This window comes from Paramormyrops kingsleyae, chromosome 21 (genome assembly GCF_048594095.1).
Source record: "Paramormyrops kingsleyae isolate MSU_618 chromosome 21, PKINGS_0.4, whole genome shotgun sequence".
NCBI classification, from domain to species: Eukaryota; Metazoa; Chordata; class Actinopteri; order Osteoglossiformes; family Mormyridae; genus Paramormyrops; species Paramormyrops kingsleyae.
In genome coordinates this window covers 16,840,736-16,860,082 of record NC_132817.1, presented here as the reverse complement: position 1 = coordinate 16,860,082, position 19,347 = coordinate 16,840,736, and the positions used below count along the sequence as shown (strand labels likewise).

Genomic DNA, 19,347 nt, shown 5'->3' with positions numbered 1-19,347 from the left:
CACCTCAGAGTGGTTAGATTTATCTTTAAATACTTGTTACCACAGCATGTGCTAGTTAGTCAAGCTCCATTATTCAGTAATTCAGTTTTAGATCAGCTGAGCAAGTAAATAAGAAGTGCACGTTAAAAATGCCCATTTTAATGTATTTTTTGCTTTTGCAGGTATAAACTAAAATATTCTGCATTTATTAGGTAATGTACAGATTTACTTGGACTAAGATGTAACACTGGCGAATGATATGATTAAAAGTCCAAAAGCACAGTTGACGCATGGCAGGTGTAGGACCGATAACTGATGTTGTGGTTCCCTCTAGTGGCAGATTTGGCGCCTGCAGTTTTAACATCCGGGCAGCGCTCGGTTGCTAAGGGCGCCTTAGCCAAACACAAAACAACGCACGGGTTTCCAGTCCGAGTTCTGCTGAGCACAACGAAGTCGGCTTAGACGTCGTATCAAACAGTGGATAAAAGTTCCATAGGAAAAATGTCGGGTGCAACTCTTTTAAACGAAATTGGCTGGGATGAAGGTTTTGCCATACCAGTGGCAAATGCAGAGAACAAGGCTTTGGAAGACGAGGTAGATAAGTTGCATCAAGATCAGCCGTAATACTTTATTTTAAATTATCTATGGGTAGTGACAGGTTATGTTCATTAATCACCCATAAACATGCTTTCCCATTTCCATTAACTAACTAAATGCACACATAGTCTTTCTTTTGCGGTCGATGATGTCATCGTGGTAAGATTAGGAAAGCCGCTGCTTACTGTCGGCCCGTTGTGTGTCTTCTTCCATATAATAGCTTCTAAGGAAACAAAAGGAAAAATCAGACCTGGACGGCAAACTCTGCACACACAGAGATAAGATCCAAGCGATGGGTGAACATCTGAAAAATGTGAGACAGGAACTATCTCACACTCAGGTATACTGTCATTATTAGTCCTTAAAAAAATAAAATTATCAGTAGGAAAATGTTTCACAATATTCACGTTATAACTACAAAGTAACATTCTGGCAAAATATAAGAATAAATTATATTTGTAATAATATGATGTATTAATGTGTATTATATAATGTATTATAATGTGTGTATACCTGGGTTGCATAAAATGTACGTATTTAAAATCGCGATCCATTGTGCGCGCGCGTGTCTATAAATACAGGCTCTTTCCAAGGCCAAAGAGAAGGAGACCGAGTCCGAGGTTCATTTCAAGGCCCTGGCTGAACGGGAGATGGGCAGACTGCAGCAGGAGATTTCCAAGCTGGAGAGGGAGCTGGGAGCAACGAGAGACAAGAAGAATACACAGGAGGTGACAGCCGTAGCTGCTTTAACTGCTTAATATTCATGTACATATATACATGCTGTGTATATATTTCAGGTTTGTATTTCACTCTGCTATTCTGTTCTGCATAAAGGATTTGAAGATGAATGCTTTGATAGGTGCGTTATAAATAATTAAATACGATATGTGTATTTGCAACCACTAGATGGCGCCAAATGTAACAATAATATGAGCTAAGATAATTGTGAAAGGGCAGTATGCTGGTGCAATGACTAGATCAGCTGCCTAATAGGTTTCGAGTTAGGTTTAAAGCCTTCCCCTGCCTTCTGCGTATTAAGTTTGTATGTTTGCTCCATGTCATGCTCATTTACAGCCACAGTCCAATCATGCGTGTTAGTTGAGTTGGTGCCTTTAAGTTGACCAGTGTGTGAACCACAGGATTGAGAACCGTGCTGCTTGGAATAAATTCCCGGTCCCTTCTTGTTGACCCTGTGCTTTAGGGGAGACCAGGGATAATTGTTGAACAGGATCAGTTCCTCCAAACACCACTGACATTTGTCTAACTCAGTGTTTCCCAACCCAGTCCATGGGGAACCCCAGACAGTCCACGTTTTTGCTCCCTCCCAGCTCCCAGCCAATCAGGAACACCGAATACTTGGTACAGGCGCACTGGGAGCTGAGAGTAAGCGAAAACGTGGACTGTCCGGGGTTCCTCGAGGACTGCATTGGGAAACACTGGTCTAACTAGACTTCAACTTTTAAAAAAGTTTTTTTTTTCTGTTGTATAATTTTACTACATTTTATAAAAATGAAAATGGAAAAGACTCAACAGTTCTGTAAATGTTTTATAAAAATTGATGCCGCTGTTGAAAGTCCAAGAGCTTAGGGATCAGTATCTTGTCAATTTTGAAATTTGGAACCAGACCGGAGTCCTTTTTCCTTTTGTCGACCGCAGAGGAAGCAGGTTCTCCAACCAGGGGAAAAAAGAACAAAACAAGAGGAAAGAGGAAAAAAAAATACAACTAAATAACATACAGTACACTGTGGGCCTGAATGACCTTGTAGTCTTTCTGCATTACCCACGAGGGGCAGGAGCTCAAACTGCTCTCCATCTGAGGATCTTGATCTAAAGCACACAATGCACCCATATAAAATGATGCAACAGTAATGCATAGATGATCTAGAGCTCGGCCCCCTGACTCTCTAAAGAATAACAGTGGCTTCCTTCAAGCCCACCCTTTGTGCCAACTGGTGTAGCATAACAACCTAGATTCCTCATGCAAAAAACTTTAAAATAGAATAATTGGGGTTGATTAGATTTTAAATTAGATTTATTGTTATTGCATAAAGTTCATGTGTTCAGACAACAAAATGCAGTTTGGTGTCTAATCTGAAATAGTGAAATAGGGCAAAATGCCAGAAACACCTACAGTATATACATTTGTGATAGATAAATAAATAGAAAAATGTACAACCATACAGTGGAATACATGAGTATATACAGCATCTGTGATTGCAGCAAGAAGGACATGTTACGCTGCTTAGTCCTCCTCAATGCCACTGTCGTATGTTGATTTGTAACGACTCCTCCCCACATCCATGTTCCCCGATAGAACAACATCTTCAAAGCTTCCCAGAAGTTAGATGAACTTAAGAGCCAGATGAACTGGGACCAGAAGACTCTCAGTGCTTGGCTGGAGGAGTCAGCGCGCAGAGATGAGGACACCATGGCTATCGTCAAATACGCCCAGCAGGATGAGAGCAGGGTCCGGGTGAGAGAGCATGCAGGAGACTCCCTAAATGGAGGAGAAGGAGATGTTGTATAGCAAGAACACTTTTTAGCTGTAGTTTATATAATAAATGGAGTGGTAAGATCTTTTAGGCATGTCCATTCATACGACAGGAGATTGGCTTGAGGCACCGACCCAGGATGTTTATACCCGGCAAGCTAATGGCATGCATTACATTCCACACCACAGGAACTGACAGTTCGCATGGAGAAGATGACCATCGAGGCCAGCCAGAAGCGCAGAGCCCTTGACAACGAGCTGACGGAGACGATCACGGCACAGGTCCAAGTGACGGCCCGCTGCCGGGCATTCGGCCAACGTGGAACGGCCTGTTTCTGCATCATCGTGATCATCCCGTGTTTATTCCCTGTCGAACACAGATAGGGCTGGACAGTACTGCTGAAAGCTTCCGTCACGCCCACGCAGAGAGGCAGGAGCTCATTCGACAGTGGGAGAGCACCATTGAGCAGATGAGAAGGAGGGACCGTGAGATGGAGCAGTGCACACTGGTAACCAGCAGGGGGAGATGTAATGCCTTAATGAGGCTTAATGGAATGACAAAGTAGTAGATGCCCAGTGCAGGGTGGCGCAGGTCAAAAAGGCTAAAAGGTTTATATTTAGTATCAGCTGAGTGTGATTAGGAGTTTTGAATGTTCTCCCCTAAGTTTGCAAATATGCCCCTGATGTTTGGTGATTAGGAAGCAAGATTGTGTACAGCAGTGTTTCCCAACCCAGTCCTCGGGGAACCACAGACAGTCCACGTTTTTGCTCCCTCCCAACTTCATTGATTTGTTTTTTTAAATACCTGTCTTTTTAAATACCTGTCTTTTTAAAAGTACATGTCTTTTAAAATACCTGTCTTTTTTTTAAAAAAAAATACCTGTCTTTTTAAATACCTGTCTTTTTAAATACCTGTCTTTTTAAATGGCTGATGCCTATAATTTAAAAAGTGCCAGCTGAACACTTAGATGTAGAATGGTGAATAAAACCCGTGTCAGGTGTAACATTCTGTTCCTCCAGCTTCTCGCCCAGGTGAACCAGGAGGTGAGAGAGAAGGAGGCCACAATAAAGGAAAAGAAGAACTTTCTGGACAGCGAGGTGGAGAACAACAGGGAGCTTGAGAGGAAGATTGCAGCCGCGGAGCGACTGGCCGCAAAGCTTAGGCAGGAATTGCAGGAGAAGGAGAGCAACCGTGTCAGGCTGGAGGATGAGGTCGGCATCATTGCTATCACCATTATATGCTCACTGACGCACATGCTTTATAGCTAACGGTGACTTGCCAGCAAACGTACGTAGAACTGCTGGCATTTGGAGAATGGAATTCCAGCCAAAAGTCATCCGCTTTGTCTGCTCTCCATATGAGGATCTTGATACTTCTACTGATATTTCGGCAAAGCAGTAGTGGGGTCTCAAGTGGCTCAGCATGTTAGAACACTGTGTTTGTTATCAGAAGGTCACTGGTTGAAATCCCGCAGTCAAGAGATAGATTTTGATGATGGGTGCTTGAAAAAGGCCCTTAACTCCTAATTGTAATAAGAGTGGACAGGATCACTGTCTGATCTAACATCATGGGATTTAATAGGATAGTGAAGTGAGCTAAACTAGCCTGCTATGAGAAGTTAAACCCACAGTATCCGCGATGGCTGCTTCTCCACCTAACAGTGGTATGTTGTTTGATGGCATTTCTGACACCAAGGCCATAAAATGAGGCATGAGCTATGTTTACTTCAGTAATTTACTGTTTCTTGTGTTCTCTTTGTACAGCTGGAGAGCCTGAGGTTCAGTGTGGATGGAACAGCTACAGAAGTGCAAGCGAAGAGATCCCAGCTGTCCAGCATGAAGAAGGACATCCTGGAGAAAAGCAACAAGTACAGAATTTTTGGTGCCACACATCGTTTCTTGCATTTCCAACACTGGCGCTCTATGATCTATCTGACAACATCCACTATCTGTAGCTGAAGGTTTCAGATTCACACGTCATTGATAGTTGCACCTTCGGTGTCAAGACAGAGTAGCGGTTTTCATCTAGCGAGTTTACGTACCCTGACATTCTTACGAAGCCAGTTCAGTGTCTCTGTGGCTGTCTTATGGCTTCCATTGGCTCCACCCTCCCCTGTATGCAGGGTCAAGGCAGCTCAGGCCTTCAACGTCACCCTGCAGGAGAAGCTGCAGTGTATAACGGAGACAGCCATGAGTGTGGAGGAGAGGGCTGCGCAGATGGAGCAGACGCTGAAGGAGAATGAGGAGGCCGTTAAGGTGAGCCCCTCCTGCTGTGCCCGGCCCCAACCCCTGAAGACTAACACCTCCAGTCCTCATGGACCCTCATAAATTTCAGATTTGCTTTTTAATTGATGTATAAAAAAAAACAGGTCTTTCAATGTTCCATGAAACGCTTTGATAATACAGTTCAGAATAGCACTGGATACCAGTAGACTTTGTACTCCTTAAAGACCAGAAACTTCCACCCATTACTTATTTGTAGTGGCAGTATTAGACCGTTACAAATAGCATTACAAAGAATATTCCACACTGGATCTTAAGGACTAGTGTACTGCAGATTTAGAGGATTAGTTTAACTGCTGCATGAAAGTAAGGTGACTCATCATGCAAATAAGTGTCACAAAACAAACACACCCTCAAGGTCTTCAGGAGCTGCTTATAGAAGTGCTCTTTATAAACTTGTTATTGTTCAGTAAGAAGGGTAGAGCCTGTATCTATTACTTCTGGGAGTGCACTGTAGACCTGACTCGCACTGGATGTTACGCATTTCAGTTGCGCAGTGTGAGGATACATATGATTCATTCTCCGTCTGGAATAGGGATTGAAGTGGATACATTTTTTAAATTTCATTTCATTAATTCTGAAAGTAAATCACCTTAACATGTCTATTAACATGTCCTATTATCATACATGTGAAATGAAGAACATAAACCCAAATATGTGTTGAAATATTTAACATAAAATGGAAAAATGATCACATCATGAGGAATTCTTATTTTTTAATTATACAACAATTACTGTAGTTCCAACCAAGAAATCTGATTACAAGTGGTCTTCCATGAGCACTGGTATCAGAGTATAACCGCACTCAGACATTTCACAATAGAGTGTTTCACTCCGCTTTACAGGTGCATCTAAAAACCTTAACTTAACAAAATGTTTGTGTTGCTTGGCATAGTGCGGAGGCCTATAAATATATAAATAAATAATCAACCTTTCTTTTTCCTTGAGATGTTTCCTCTGATTCCTCTGTTGACTCAACAACAACAACAACAAATTTATTTTTGTATAGCACATTATCACAACATTACATTGTCCCAAAGCGCTTTACAGCATCCCCACCCAAAGCCCCCAGTGAGTAAGCCATAGGCGACAGTGGCAAGGAAAAACTCCCTAGAAGGAAGAAACCTTGGGAGGGACCAGACTCAAAGGGGGAGCCCATCCTCCAGGGGCCGGCAGGGAGAGTCAAATACAGTTAAATCTGAAACACAAATGGGGAGCAGGGGGGAGATGACAAGCCGGTGCCACCGCTCCCTCCAATCGCCAGGCAGCCAGAAGGCAGGGAGCGTTTCATACATGGAAGATGACACAGGCAGAACGGCGAGCTGGATGCACGGTCGTCATTGGTAGTGGCGACGTCACATGTTGCAGGGTGTGCTGGACATCTTGATAGATTGAGGGCTCCAGGCAGCACCCCCCAGGAGAAGGTGGTGGAAATAAATGCAATTAGTCAAAGTAAGGAAGACTATAGGCAGTGCTAAAAGTTAGATGAGTGCAATATGAAGTGCAATGCTCCGGCAGATATGGCTATGGCAGCATAAGTAGGAGGGAGAGGCAGAAAGCAGTTTACTGGTAGTACAATATTAATAATGTATATAATAAAAGATGGATTCATACAATTTCAGGTTATACCTTTTAAAAATGTTTGACATTAAACATGGCTTCTCAAATGTTGTGTGACAGCTGTTCTATAGGTGTAGCACAACTGAAACATGATAAATCTTCTGTGACATGGTTTCCTACTCCAAATGGAGCCTGACCCAGATGGTCTATCGTGTAGGAAACGGATTCCCTGCTGCTCCACCACCGGGAGGCGCTGTTCAAGAAGACCCAGGAGCTGGAGGCCCTGAAAGCCCAAGAGATGGAAAGAAAAGCGGAGATTACAGGATGCAGAGCGTCACTGTCCAACCTCAACAGCCGGTTGAACAAGATGGACCAGAAATCCCTCAAGCAACAGAAAATTATTTACAACCAGGTGAGAGACCAGAGTCAAACCTGTAAAACACAGTGCATGTGATTGCTGTTGATTGATTTAGGAAATCTCTGCATCAGCTGTCCATCATCCTTGCAAGCATCCCACACAAATACATTTGTGGAATTATGTGGGAGATAGCTATGACAGAATTTATGTAATAATGCAATGATGGGAAGACTTTATTTGTGAATTCTCAGTGGCGATACCCTTACAAGCTGAATCAGAATCAGCAGACTTTATTAATCCCGGAGGAAATTGCTCACATTCCAACTGCACAATCACATATAGACACCAAGACAAGAACAATACAGTATAAGTATAAAAATAGGAATGAAGTAATCATAAGTAGTTATATTGCACATGTTGGTAAAATCAAGTTAGACTTTAAACTGTGGGGAAAAAATAGAGGTATATTGCACCGAATCCTGGATAATAATATTGCACATCTTAATTGTATTGCCCAGATATCACAGAATCACAGATAATAAACATATTGCTCACACAGCCCTGCAGCCTCTCATACTGCGGCCTGTCGATCAGACAGTCAATAATCCAAGAGACTATGGGAGCATGAACCTGCATAACAGAGAGCTTCCTCCCTAACCGGGCTGGCTGAACCGCGTCGAAGGCACTGGAGAAATCGAAGAACAAAATCGTCAGGGATGGTCCCGGCTGTACAGCTTATAAGCAGTACCATGCAGAGACAAGTGCTGAATGCCAGTGGTAATTGGTAAATGTTAAATCTACAAACTATATTGAGGTACTCAACTGGCAAACTCCAGTCCAAAATACTGCAACAACTCAACCACTACCTACACACTACTACCTAGGTGTACCTAATGAAGTAGCTACTGAAGGCTGTGTGGGAAATTGTGAAATGAAAAACAAACTGTGACACGCATGTGGATGTGCTCACATTTCTTTGGAGTAAATGAATAGTTATACTGACTGATACACTCTGTGGAACCAGGACTTCCGGATCCAGCAGCTAGAGAGGAAGATTTCTCGCCTGAAGGGGGAGGTGACAGGGGAGGAGAAGCGGCTGCTGGAGGCCAAGGTGTCTGAACTGTCTGAAGCTTTGGAGGAGAAGAGGAAAACGTCCAGCATGCTGATGCTACAGCTGAGAAGACTGCAGGTACACCTGTCTATCTGAGGGACGGGTCTCCAGTACCTGTTGACTGGCACTTTTCAGCCTTCAGAGCAAGATATGAGTTTAGTATAGAAACCTGAAGACTCTTTTGACAGGTTGTTATACCCAAAAACTGTATTCAATCTGAATTGCTCAGCTATAGAAATAAGTTAAATAAAAGATACACATTTTAGCTAAGCAAAATAATAAAAACAGTAGTTGTTTGTGAGTATGTTTGCCCTGTGATAGACTGGCATTTCATCCTTGTACCTTCTTCAACATTTGCCAAGCAAAAGTTCCTATTTTCAGGACAACATTCGGTGCGTGCAAAAGGAGATGGAGAAGACAGGAGTGGAGAAATCAGACCTGACCACTAAGATCGAGGAGCTAGACCTTTTCAATGATACCTCAGACAAAGAACTGAAGAAGCTCAATCAGAAAAAGCAGGTGAAGAGACTAGTCTTAGAAACGGTAGAATTTATCTCATAGCGTCTCTGGGAGTGCAGACTGGTTTGGTGACTGGTGATCACACCACAGGACGCTATGGTGGAGGACAACATCCTGAAGCTGGAGACGAAACGCCTGCGGGACCTGCTGTACGATAAGGCCGACAGCGTCCTCTCCCTGGAGAAGCAGAGGCTGTGGCTGCAGGCGGTCATGAGCGAGCGGGAGGAGGAGCTTAAGCTTCACCGTGAGATGATCTGCAAGCGGGTCAGATTGGCCGAGCAGGAGCAGCAGGCGCTCAGGTGATTAGCTCAGCCGCTCAGATCCTGGACTTTGCCCTAATGAGTTAATACCCAGATTCCTGAATCATTATTGCTGGTTCTGCCAAAGTTCAAATTTGAAATGGATACAATCTTTTCCTGAATACATCATAAAATGACAGCCATTATACTGTTTTTCATAAATATTTTTCAAACATTCAAAACAAACACACACACACCCCAACTCTTCCCCTTCCCTGATAAACCCGAAATGAAAATGTAAAATGTCCATCATCAATACATCTATTATTACAGTTGACCCTACTCAAAAGGTAGACAATTCAATGAAAAGTAATGACTACATAACAAAAAGGGGGGAGAAATTTATATTTTTGCAGTAAGAGTGTAAGGCCCCTCACAACTTACTGCCTGTTCAGGATATTCCTGAACAAGCTTATTGCTCTGCTATTTAACGCTGCTGGTTAGACTATAAATACCTTGTTAATGCATAATGCTTACACTGACACTTATAATGGATTATGAAGGTATTTATACTGCATTATAGATGAGATCATAAAGCATTCATAATGCATAATAAACACGCCTATGATTTCTTATGACTTTTAAAAAGTTATAGCTCTGTTTATAATACTTTATGAATGCACTATTATCCAAGATGACTGCTTTAAATAAACTCTTACCGAATTCTCTTTTGAGGCTGTTCTGTGTGTATCATAAAACCAGGATATACCTCCCTTGTTGTGTAAATGCTCCAGAGAAAGTCATTCAATGGTGGATAGTAGAATACGTTTTAATGCGGGAGTGTGCAGAGCTTCTGATTTGTAGATATTTGAAAAAGTGTTTCTGGGGAAGTTTAAAAGTATTAGCCTGCTGTTGGAAAATCATCAGGACCCCTTCATTGTACAAACGTTTCACTTTTCATATTCCCTTCTGCATTCAGTTTTGGGAGCCCAAATCTCTCATCCCTACCCATTGCAATTCCATCCATCCATCCATCCATCCATCCCATTTATCTCCCATTTGTCCAGCACATGCTAACTATGAAATGTAGTGTATGTTGTTTGAAATGTAGCCATATCAAAATTATTACATTAATTAATTGAGCCGACCACTGAGCCATTGTTCCTCCCCAGATCAGTATTTATGCCTAATTTAGTATAAGGATATTTTTTAGAGCAGAATGTGGCAGGTTTATGTCTGTGCTGGTCTCTCATGTCAGTGCCGAAGTCCATGAAAGGCTCTCCAAGACTGACAAGATGAAAAAGAGGTATGAGATACTGACTGTATCTATGGCTCCCCCTGATGGTGAGGAGGAGAGATCTCAGGCTTACTACATCATCAAGGTGAGTGCTTATTAAGCTGTAAAGCAGCCAAACATCTTGTGTTTGTTTGCATGTTTGATTTTTTTTAAAATCCTGGCTAAGCCTCTGCTCCTGTGATCGGAAGGTTGCTGGTTCATGCACAGCTTCAGCAGAATCATCACATCTGTGGGCCCTTAACCCCCAGCTCCATGGGCGTCCCTATGGGTGGCTGCCCTTCACCGCCAAGCTTACTGTCACCTACATATGTGTCTGTGTGTCACGGAGAGCGAGATGGGGTAGGTGAAAAATTTCCCATGGGGATCAGCTAAGTATCATCATTTCATTTCTTCAGGCTGCACAAGAGAAGGAAGAGCTCCAGCGCAAGGGGGACGATCTGGATGCTAAAATCGGCAAGGCAGAGAAGGAGATCCAGGCTCTGGAGAACACCCTGCACGTGGTCAACAGCCGCAATACCACTTACCGGAAATCACTCCACAAAGTAGAGGAGTCAAGTAGGACTATTTCAGGATGTTCATCCACAAGCTGTATTTCAGATGTACCTTCTTCTGCAAACCGCTTAACCTTTTATGGTGTTCATTCTGCATAACACGTTTTGTGTTTTAGGTGAGGAATATCAGGAGAAGCTCAGACTAGAGGAGCAAAAGAGAGCTGCAGAGGAAAGGTATAAATATAAAAGAAGGCAAATGAAAGAGCTACAGGATGACATTCAGGTATGTTGGTTGTGCAGTGTTATCTAGTTTCCATTTTCCCAGAATCCACTGCCACTGTTAGAGCAATACACATTAGCTTTAGTACAGTTGAATTTTTTAAATGATGATATATCATCATAACTTTACACAAGATAAAAATATTAAATAGAAATATAAAATAATTAAATACAAGTACTTGAATATTGTAATTGATTGTGTTCATTTCCTAGGTTAGTAATGTTCCTGTTGCAGTGTTGGCGTTTTCCTGCCCAAGGACACTGCAAATTTCACTGTAGCTGTGAGCAGTTACAAGCCATGTCCTGGAAGGAAGCAGGAATGAAGTAAAAATAGGATAAAATGTGGTTCTTTGAAATGAATAATCAAAGAACAGAAGTATCCCAGAACCTGTCAGAGATTCCTTAAATAAACTACAGGAAATGACAGGAAGTATGTTTCAGTCATACAAGGAAGTAAACATGAAAATATTTTTTATGAAACCGCCCATTATGAAATGTCCTACATGCTTTTATTCTATCTATTCATTGACCATTATACTGTGGGGGGGGTCTGTACCTGTTACTCAGAGAGAACTAACGCCATATAACGGCAAAGTTAAAGTGGTGCCCATGGGGGGGGTCTTGGTGTGAGACGCTGCCAGGAGGATATGGTTGAAATTCAGTTTTTAAGCAGCTGCTTTTATGCAAAGTGACATTCAGTTTAGCAGGAGCAATAGGGGCTGAAGGCCTTTCTTAGGAGCCCAGTGGTGAAATTACTCTGCTAGCGGCGGGATTTGAACTGGAGGCTCACAAGCACGGGGTCCTAACCCCCTGAGCCACACGCAACCTCTAGCCTTCTATGTAAATTGCGCACAGTGGTGCTTTCCTAAGCGTCATGTGTAAAAGATACATTTTTAATTGTTGTGTTTGACTGAAACCCACAGAAGATCATTTTTTTGAAGCCTCATCATTTAGCGGTGGAATGTTGTTCATGTTTTGCTGAAATCAGGGGCATTGGAGGGGCATGGATATGCTGGCAGATTCAAGGGGGCCCAGCACTCGACAGGGACCCTTGAATAGTTATAAAATGATGTGAATACTGGCAGCCAGTGGCTTCCATAAAACACTGATAGACAAAGCTCACCAGCAATGCATTGAATCTGCTGTCGCTGTGATTATGGAACAGTAATGCATTTTGTTGTCACCTGCAGAACATGAATAATACCCTTGAAATCCTGAATCGTGATGAAGCTGCACAAAGTGAAAGGACAGAAGAGACACGTTCTCAGCTCCAGATACTGAATAAAGAGCTGGGCTTGCAGGAGGAGAAGCTGGATAGAGTGGGGAAGCAGGTGTGCCAGTAACGATGCCACGTTCTGCTCCTTGGGCCTTCACACTCTCCATTTCATATAGGCATGGGCTGAGCAGGGATAGGTTTTGGCTAAGGGTTTGGCTAAGAAAACAAATGACCAAAAACCTTGAGCAAAGGTAGGCGGCCCTGATTGTGGAGTGCGGGTATCCAGGAGATTTTCCATCCTACCTGATGAGTTACTATCTGCCTGAGATCATGTGAGGTTCTTCACAGACCAGGTAGGATGGATAACCTTCTGGGTACCGACACTCCAGGATCAGGGCCACCTGCCCCTGTTCTAAACAGCTCTTTTGACGAGATGGAGTGGAATGGGTGCTGACAGTGAAATTAGATCTGACAGTGTCAGTAGAGGTTTATGAAGAGGGGAGCTAAGCCTTTTCTAGGGGGGCTGAAGGAAACAGCCCATTAAGCTAATTATTGTACGTTTATTTGGGGGGGGGGGGCTGAGGTACATTTTAAGGTAGGGTTGTGAGAGCATGGGACAAGAGGATGAAATCAATTTGGATAATCCATATCACCAGACATTCCAGATTGGGGTCTATATCCCACCTTGTACAAAGTATATGTAGTAAGTAAGGGTTAATGCATGACAAGCTGTTCATTATATGTTTTTAAGTGCATGGCTGCGGAGGTGAAGTACTGCCCAATGCAAAGGGGGGTGCATTTAAAAAGGTATAATCCATGGCCTGGGGTGTATTAATCCACTTATACCACAGCTACCACACTTTTGTTTTCCATGTTTGTAACTTAAAAACATTATTTTCACATTTACTAGCTGAAAACGCATGTATTAATAGAATTAATTTCCTCCGCCATTGACGTGTGTAGTTTCTGTTCATTTTAAATTGTGCAAATTTTAAATAACGCGAGTTGGAATTAAAGATTATAAGTAAACAATAACATATGAGAAGGAGTTCGGTTGTACTCCAATATGTCACGGCTGTGATTCGGTCGTAGGCACGAGGCTGCAGGATTTTCTACAGCAATTCATCAAGTAGCATGTAGAAGGTTAACACTAACAAGGTACAGCACATTCTGTTTACTTATTTAAAAAAAAAAAAAAGTCAGCGAAAGTGAGATGGGTCATCGCATCCAAACCTTCTGCATACCCGGAAAATTCAGTCCGTAACCGATATAGTTTACTCTCACTTCTGCATGTGTTCTTATTTGAAACAGGTGGAAACACTGGCAAGTTCTGCACCAAACAAGAACCAGCCCACCACCAGTTCCATGTTGGTGGAAATGAGGCGTATGTGTGTTTTAGATACACCTGTAAAGCGGAGTGATACAGCTGATGTGAAATATCTGAGTGCGCTACTCCGACAACCACACTCATAGAATGCCTCTTGTCCAATCAGATTTCTTGGTCAGAACTAACTGTTGCACAATAGCACTGTGATTTGCGAAACAGGCACTACATGTGCAGTTATTAGTCACCATACTGATCAATTCAATTCAACAATTCCACAATGCCATCAGGGGTGTCACAAAGGGGGGAAAGTTAGGACAATTGCAAGGGTCCCTGACTGACAGGAGCCCTAATAATTTTCAAACATTATTGCCTTGGTCGAGGACCCAAAATGTATAGCAACACCCCTGACTACTGTGATATTATTATGTAACTGATTACAAAATCTTAGGTAAGATTCTTCCTACAGATGACTCATTCAACAGGAACATGGTCACCCCTGTCAACAAGAATCCTTTATTGACCTACATCTAAATTCAAATCAAAAAATGAGGAAGGACTACATCACAGTGTACTGGCACATAAGACCAACAGCACAGGTTTTCAGCATAACAAACATGTAATATCCTTGGCAACCTCAAATGGAGATATTTGTTTTGCCATTTGTATAGGTACTGGTACACTGGATGTTTTTTTAGTAAATCCCATCTTACGCTCCTATGAGACACACAGACACTGGTGAAAGTGAATATTGGGCTCAGAGCTCAGGGTTAGTCATTTATTTGACCCCCCCCCCCCATGGGAGCAACTGCAAGGGTCTTGCAGTGGTGTGATCCTCTGCCAGTCCTGGAATTTGAACCAACGACCTTCCGATTACGGGCAAAGAATAGTTATCCACATACCGCAACAAGGATTAAGACTTAATTCTTCAGTTTGCTCAGTTCATAAAGTGTTCTTGTTCTTAAGTAAATATTGATGCGCTTTCCTGTTAGTAAGGGCAGGGTGCATAATCTCTCCAGGGACAGAATGGTTTTTGAAAGGATGTTTTTTTAGTCCATTATAAGAGGTTTTCTTGTAAAATTCAATTTAAAAATTTCCAGTTAAATTCTCCCTCCATCACAGTGCTCAAAGCTGACCAGGGAGATTCGGGCTGCCAGGAAGACCAAGGAGGAATCCTTGGAAGAGCGAGACATCGATCTCCGGGAGCTGAGGGACTTCAACAGGACAGTGAATAAAATGCTGCTGGAAGCGATGCAGGAACATCCAGACCTGAGAGATGCCATTGATATGTACTTTCAGCAGGTATGATGCCCACTGAACCACAAAATCCTCTGTACATAAAAATAAATATTTTGATAACACTTTCCACGAAGCCCATATTCATAAAGCCTAATAACTATTCTTATAATTCATTGTAACATTCATAACAAATTATAGCATTCATAACATGAGACGGCTATAAATATTTATAAAAAGGCATAACGCATTATAGCCATGTTTCTCATGCATTATGAATGCTCTATGAATGCATAATAACAGTTAGTATAACAATTAAGGATGCTTTATGCTGCATTATGAAGGTATTTATAGTGCCTTCAAAGAGCAAACATAATGCATAACACACAAGTATAATGTGTTATGCCTTTTTCTGAATAGTTATAGCCACGTTTATAATACTTTATAAATGCACTATTATGCATTATGATGGTATGTATAATTCAATAAAATGACTGCTTTAAGTAAAGTGTTAACAATATTTTTCTCCAGAAGGGTAGCGTGTGGATCATTGCCGAAGGGAATATGCACTTTGTTTTCTGTCTAATGTGTGGATTATTAGGTGTGCTTTTTCGTGAAAAATGTTTAAAATGTATGCCTCATTATGCACAAGATCACTCTGGAATATTTTAGCACACAATGCTGCAACTTGGATGAGCAGATTTAGTAAGTTCTCACGATTGCAAAGATATGTGATTCATGTCTGTGCATTATACCTCACCAAAGTTACGAGCCTGAGATGGATGCATGCAAAAATCCACACATTTTGCGTTTGTCAGCTTCTCTGGGATAACAGATGAATGTTAAGCCATTGTGATAAATACTGAGTCGTTTTGATGAGTGGTCATGACAGTTCTTGAAATAAAACTTTGAGTCCTCTGAGACCGAAACAAGACCGAGTCGATTCCGAGACGAGACCAACAACGCAAAAAAGTGGTTTCAAGGCCAAGAGCGGTCTCGAGCACGACAACACTAGAATTGTCAAATTGATGATTAAAATATTAAAATAGAAATTTCAAATGTTGTCAGGACACTGCAGTTGTTAAAAGACATGATGAGTTTAAGGCACTTTACTAAGCGCATAAATAGAAAACACAGAACAACACAAAGATAATTTAATGATATGCTTAGTTGTTCCTGATGACTGTAGTGGTACCTTTACATCAGATGGCATCCCTAATGCAGCAGAATTTTTCAAACAAAAATCCAGAACTGGGTGAATGGAAAATGCCTGTGCTTTTATTTGTAGGCCAGTCTGCCCCCGCCCTCTCCTGCCCCCACCCTAGTGAGTGGGACCAGCTCAAAGCCTTCCTCTGGCCGCAGCTCAGCTTCCTCACTCCGGTAAGCCCCCCCCCTCCTCCAAAACATGTGACTGCACGCTCCGTCATGTGAGCCGCATCTGCATCATTGAGTACTTGTGCGCTTTGTGCACAGCTGGTCGGGGGGGTCTTCAAGCAGCAGCGGCTCCTCCTCAGTGCAAGCGGCTCCGCCTCCCACCACGAGGACCGTGGACCTGGGCATGGGTCTCTCGGTGACGTCCGCACCCCTTGTCACACCATCCCCACGGGATTCCCGGCCCGGGAGCGGCACCAGCGGCAGCAGCAGAAGCAGCGGCAGTGTCCACAGCCGGAAGGTCCAGCGGAAGAGCCCATAGAGCGGCTGTGACCCTTTTAAGGTTACAGACATTGGCTCATTGAGGGGCTTTTACCTAAGATTTACATTACATTGAAATATGTGTGATTTACCAGCTCATAAGTGGTTAAACAAATTCAGCTGTGACACACTGACTAATGTCAACTACAGAGGCAACCTAGATACCAAATTTTCTTACACTTAGGAACACCTAGAAGGTACATTATTTCATCTGCTTCTCTTGCATGTATGGGAAACTGCATTCCATTATAGGGCATCACATTTCATTTTCTTTACTGGAAGGGCACCCTTCAAAAATATTTTCTTCCCTTTACAAGGCCACGTGATTGTGTGTTCTGACTTGGACGAGCTCCCTAAGACTTTTTTTCTACCAGAAAGGCACCCATAGAGCCAGGGGAGTTACTAGACATCCTGAGCCCCCTGAGAATATGTCACCTTGCCCCCTTGCCATCCATTACGACAACTTCAGACATTTTCACAATGGGATGGACACTCTGCACAGCACTGCATTACATTTTGTCCACTGGAAGGGCATCTACTTGGGCACTTCATGTTTTCTCACCACTTAGGAATACCCTGAGTCACGAGGTGAGGAAGAATACCACATCTTTATTGGGGAAGATTATTTTTTTAGGGAACAGGGTGCAGCTGGAACAGGACGGACAGCATGCATTGTGGAAATGCAAAAAGTAAATAAAGGGAAAGTGGTATAAAAGCCAAATCTATTGGTGGGGAAAAGGAAAAACAGAGGTTTTGGGGACATAAAATCAGACTTGCAAGGTTAAAGGGGGTAAAACTTCTTCCAGGTGACTATGAGCATGGAAAGACCTATTTGTGCATGTCACAATGAATAGGGACATGTGTCAATACTCAGCACCCCAGATCTGGTCTTCTGAAAGTCCTTGCCACCACTGACACTGCACCCACTCTAGACATGAATTCTGGTCCAGTAATTGATACTTAAATAAAGGGAAAATATATGAATGTGTCATAGTTTTGTATTGTCTTTTCACTGTGTACACATTTGGTTGTATATGTATTAAATTTTAACATCTGTTCTAACAAAATTAACATGACGTGCTACACGCCCTGATCGTTCCGATCCCCCTGTCTGCCACGCCCCCTTGTTTACCTCATGTGGAATCCTCTTGTTATCAGCTGTTTCTAGTTGTTTTAATTAACTGTAGTATGTAAGTGAGTGTCTGTGAATGTTTCCCCATTCCGTTCAATGACGTCATTCCGTGTTCCTGTGTGTGTATTCCAAAGAAACCCCGTGACCAACTCCCCCGACTCCTGCGCCTGCCTCACCGCACTGTGCCAGCGTACTCGTGACACTATGTTAGTACAGTAACTGACTCATGGTGAAAATCAAGTTTCATTCCAAATTTCCAGTGTTCAGTCCATCTTACAAATAAGATATACAGATTCTTGATAAATGAGGGAAGTATGTATGGGGTAAATTAAACATTCAAGAATGTCAACCATAAATAAAACATGAAATATATGTCGAATGCAAAAAAAAAAAAATGATTGTGGACTAAATCAAACAATTGTGCGTGTGTGTATGTGTAGCCTATATATGTATGTATATATATATATATATACACATACAGTGGTACCTCAGTAATCAAACTCATTATAACTCTAATTATAACTCAAACCAACCAGTTCGAAAAAAAATTACCTAGAACTCGATCTGAATCTCAGAAGTCATACCGTGAACGCCGACCTAACATAACTTGTACGTGCGGGGAAACGAGTCACGCGGCACATCTCTCAGCGGAAACAAAGCGTGACGCTTCAGTCTCAGCCTCAAATTTGCTGTGATAGCATCGTGCATGTTTACACTAGCTTAATACATATATATAGACAGTAAAAATACATTTGGACAATGAAAGACAGTAACAGTAATTATTATTATATAATAAAATACATTTGAAAAAGATGTATTAATTATCTTAATATTAATAATAAACCATTAATACATTTAATTATAATAATATTGTCGTGCCGAGCGGGGACGGAATGGAGACAAAGGCGCAGACCTCAGAGTATCGGGAATACGGGGTTTAATTACAGGTAAGGCAGGCAAAACGCAGACGGACAATACAATGACCGGACTGGGGAAACAAACTGAAACACGGACTAAATACAAAGGACTAATGACAACAACCAGAAACGGCTGATCACACAGGTCGCTGTTACGCATCTGAGTGATTTATAACTGAGAACCTCCCCCAAAAAAAAAAAAATGTTTTTCTTGATAAGTACTTGAAGTTTTGTTTTTGTGTTAAATCAATATATACCAATATCGCATTATCGTATCTCAAATCCTCTTCTCAAAAAGCTTTAAAAAGGTTGCTGACCTCTGATTTTAGTTATATGACTAAGTAATATGTAATATATAGCAGGTCAACGTGCCGATCTGTTGTTGGGCTTAAGTTTTTCTTAAGTAATGAAGGGTTTCTGATGACCTTTGGACAATCTCTGTTGTTGTTTATTTTTGGTAATTGATTTCCAATAATAAATGCATACTTTTGCATAAAGCAATCATGCCTTGCCAACTCTAATATTGATAAGAAAATTAACACCTGAAAAAATCCCTTAATAGTAAATGTTGAATAAATTCATAATTTAATTTGCAATTAATTTGTGATTAAATATGGACAGTTGTA

General features: G+C 41.9%; 1 protein-coding gene across 2 annotated transcripts; it reads left to right on the top strand.

Moving 5' to 3' along the window:
* The first annotated feature begins 384 nt into the window (after positions 1–384).
* On the top strand, positions 385–17,661 carry LOC111854666 (coiled-coil domain-containing protein 39). Of its 2 annotated transcripts, XM_023832886.2 has the most exons (20): positions 385–573; positions 797–916; positions 1,158–1,304; positions 2,891–3,049; positions 3,257–3,349; positions 3,448–3,576; positions 4,088–4,279; positions 4,832–4,935; positions 5,191–5,323; positions 7,128–7,322; positions 8,293–8,457; positions 8,761–8,898; positions 8,989–9,197; positions 10,396–10,519; positions 10,830–10,989; positions 11,102–11,208; positions 12,395–12,535; positions 14,867–15,046; positions 16,269–16,360; positions 16,454–17,661. In XM_023832886.2, exons 1-20 carry the CDS (start codon positions 481–483, stop codon positions 16,671–16,673), a joined length of 2,901 nt encoding a protein of 966 aa, XP_023688654.2. In that variant the 5' UTR covers positions 385–480; the 3' UTR covers positions 16,674–17,661. The 2 variants fall into 2 exon arrangements, with proteins under 2 accessions (XP_023688654.2, XP_023688655.2); XM_023832887.2 differs by lacking the exons at positions 14,867–15,046; positions 16,269–16,360; positions 16,454–17,661 and having other exon boundaries at positions 11,418–12,398.
* Positions 17,662–19,347: the final 1,686 nt, after the last annotated feature.

Coding starts and splice junctions, on each gene's coding strand:
- LOC111854666 (XM_023832886.2), top strand. CDS start 481: ATGTCGGGTGCAACTCTTTTAAACGAAATTGGCTGGGATGAAGGTTTT. Junction 8,899..8,988: donor AGCTCAATCAGAAAAAGCAG/GTGAAGAGACTA, acceptor ATCACACCACAG/GACGCTATGGTGGAGGACAA. Junction 9,198..10,395: donor CAGGAGCAGCAGGCGCTCAG/GTGATTAGCTCA, acceptor CTCTCATGTCAG/TGCCGAAGTCCATGAAAGGC.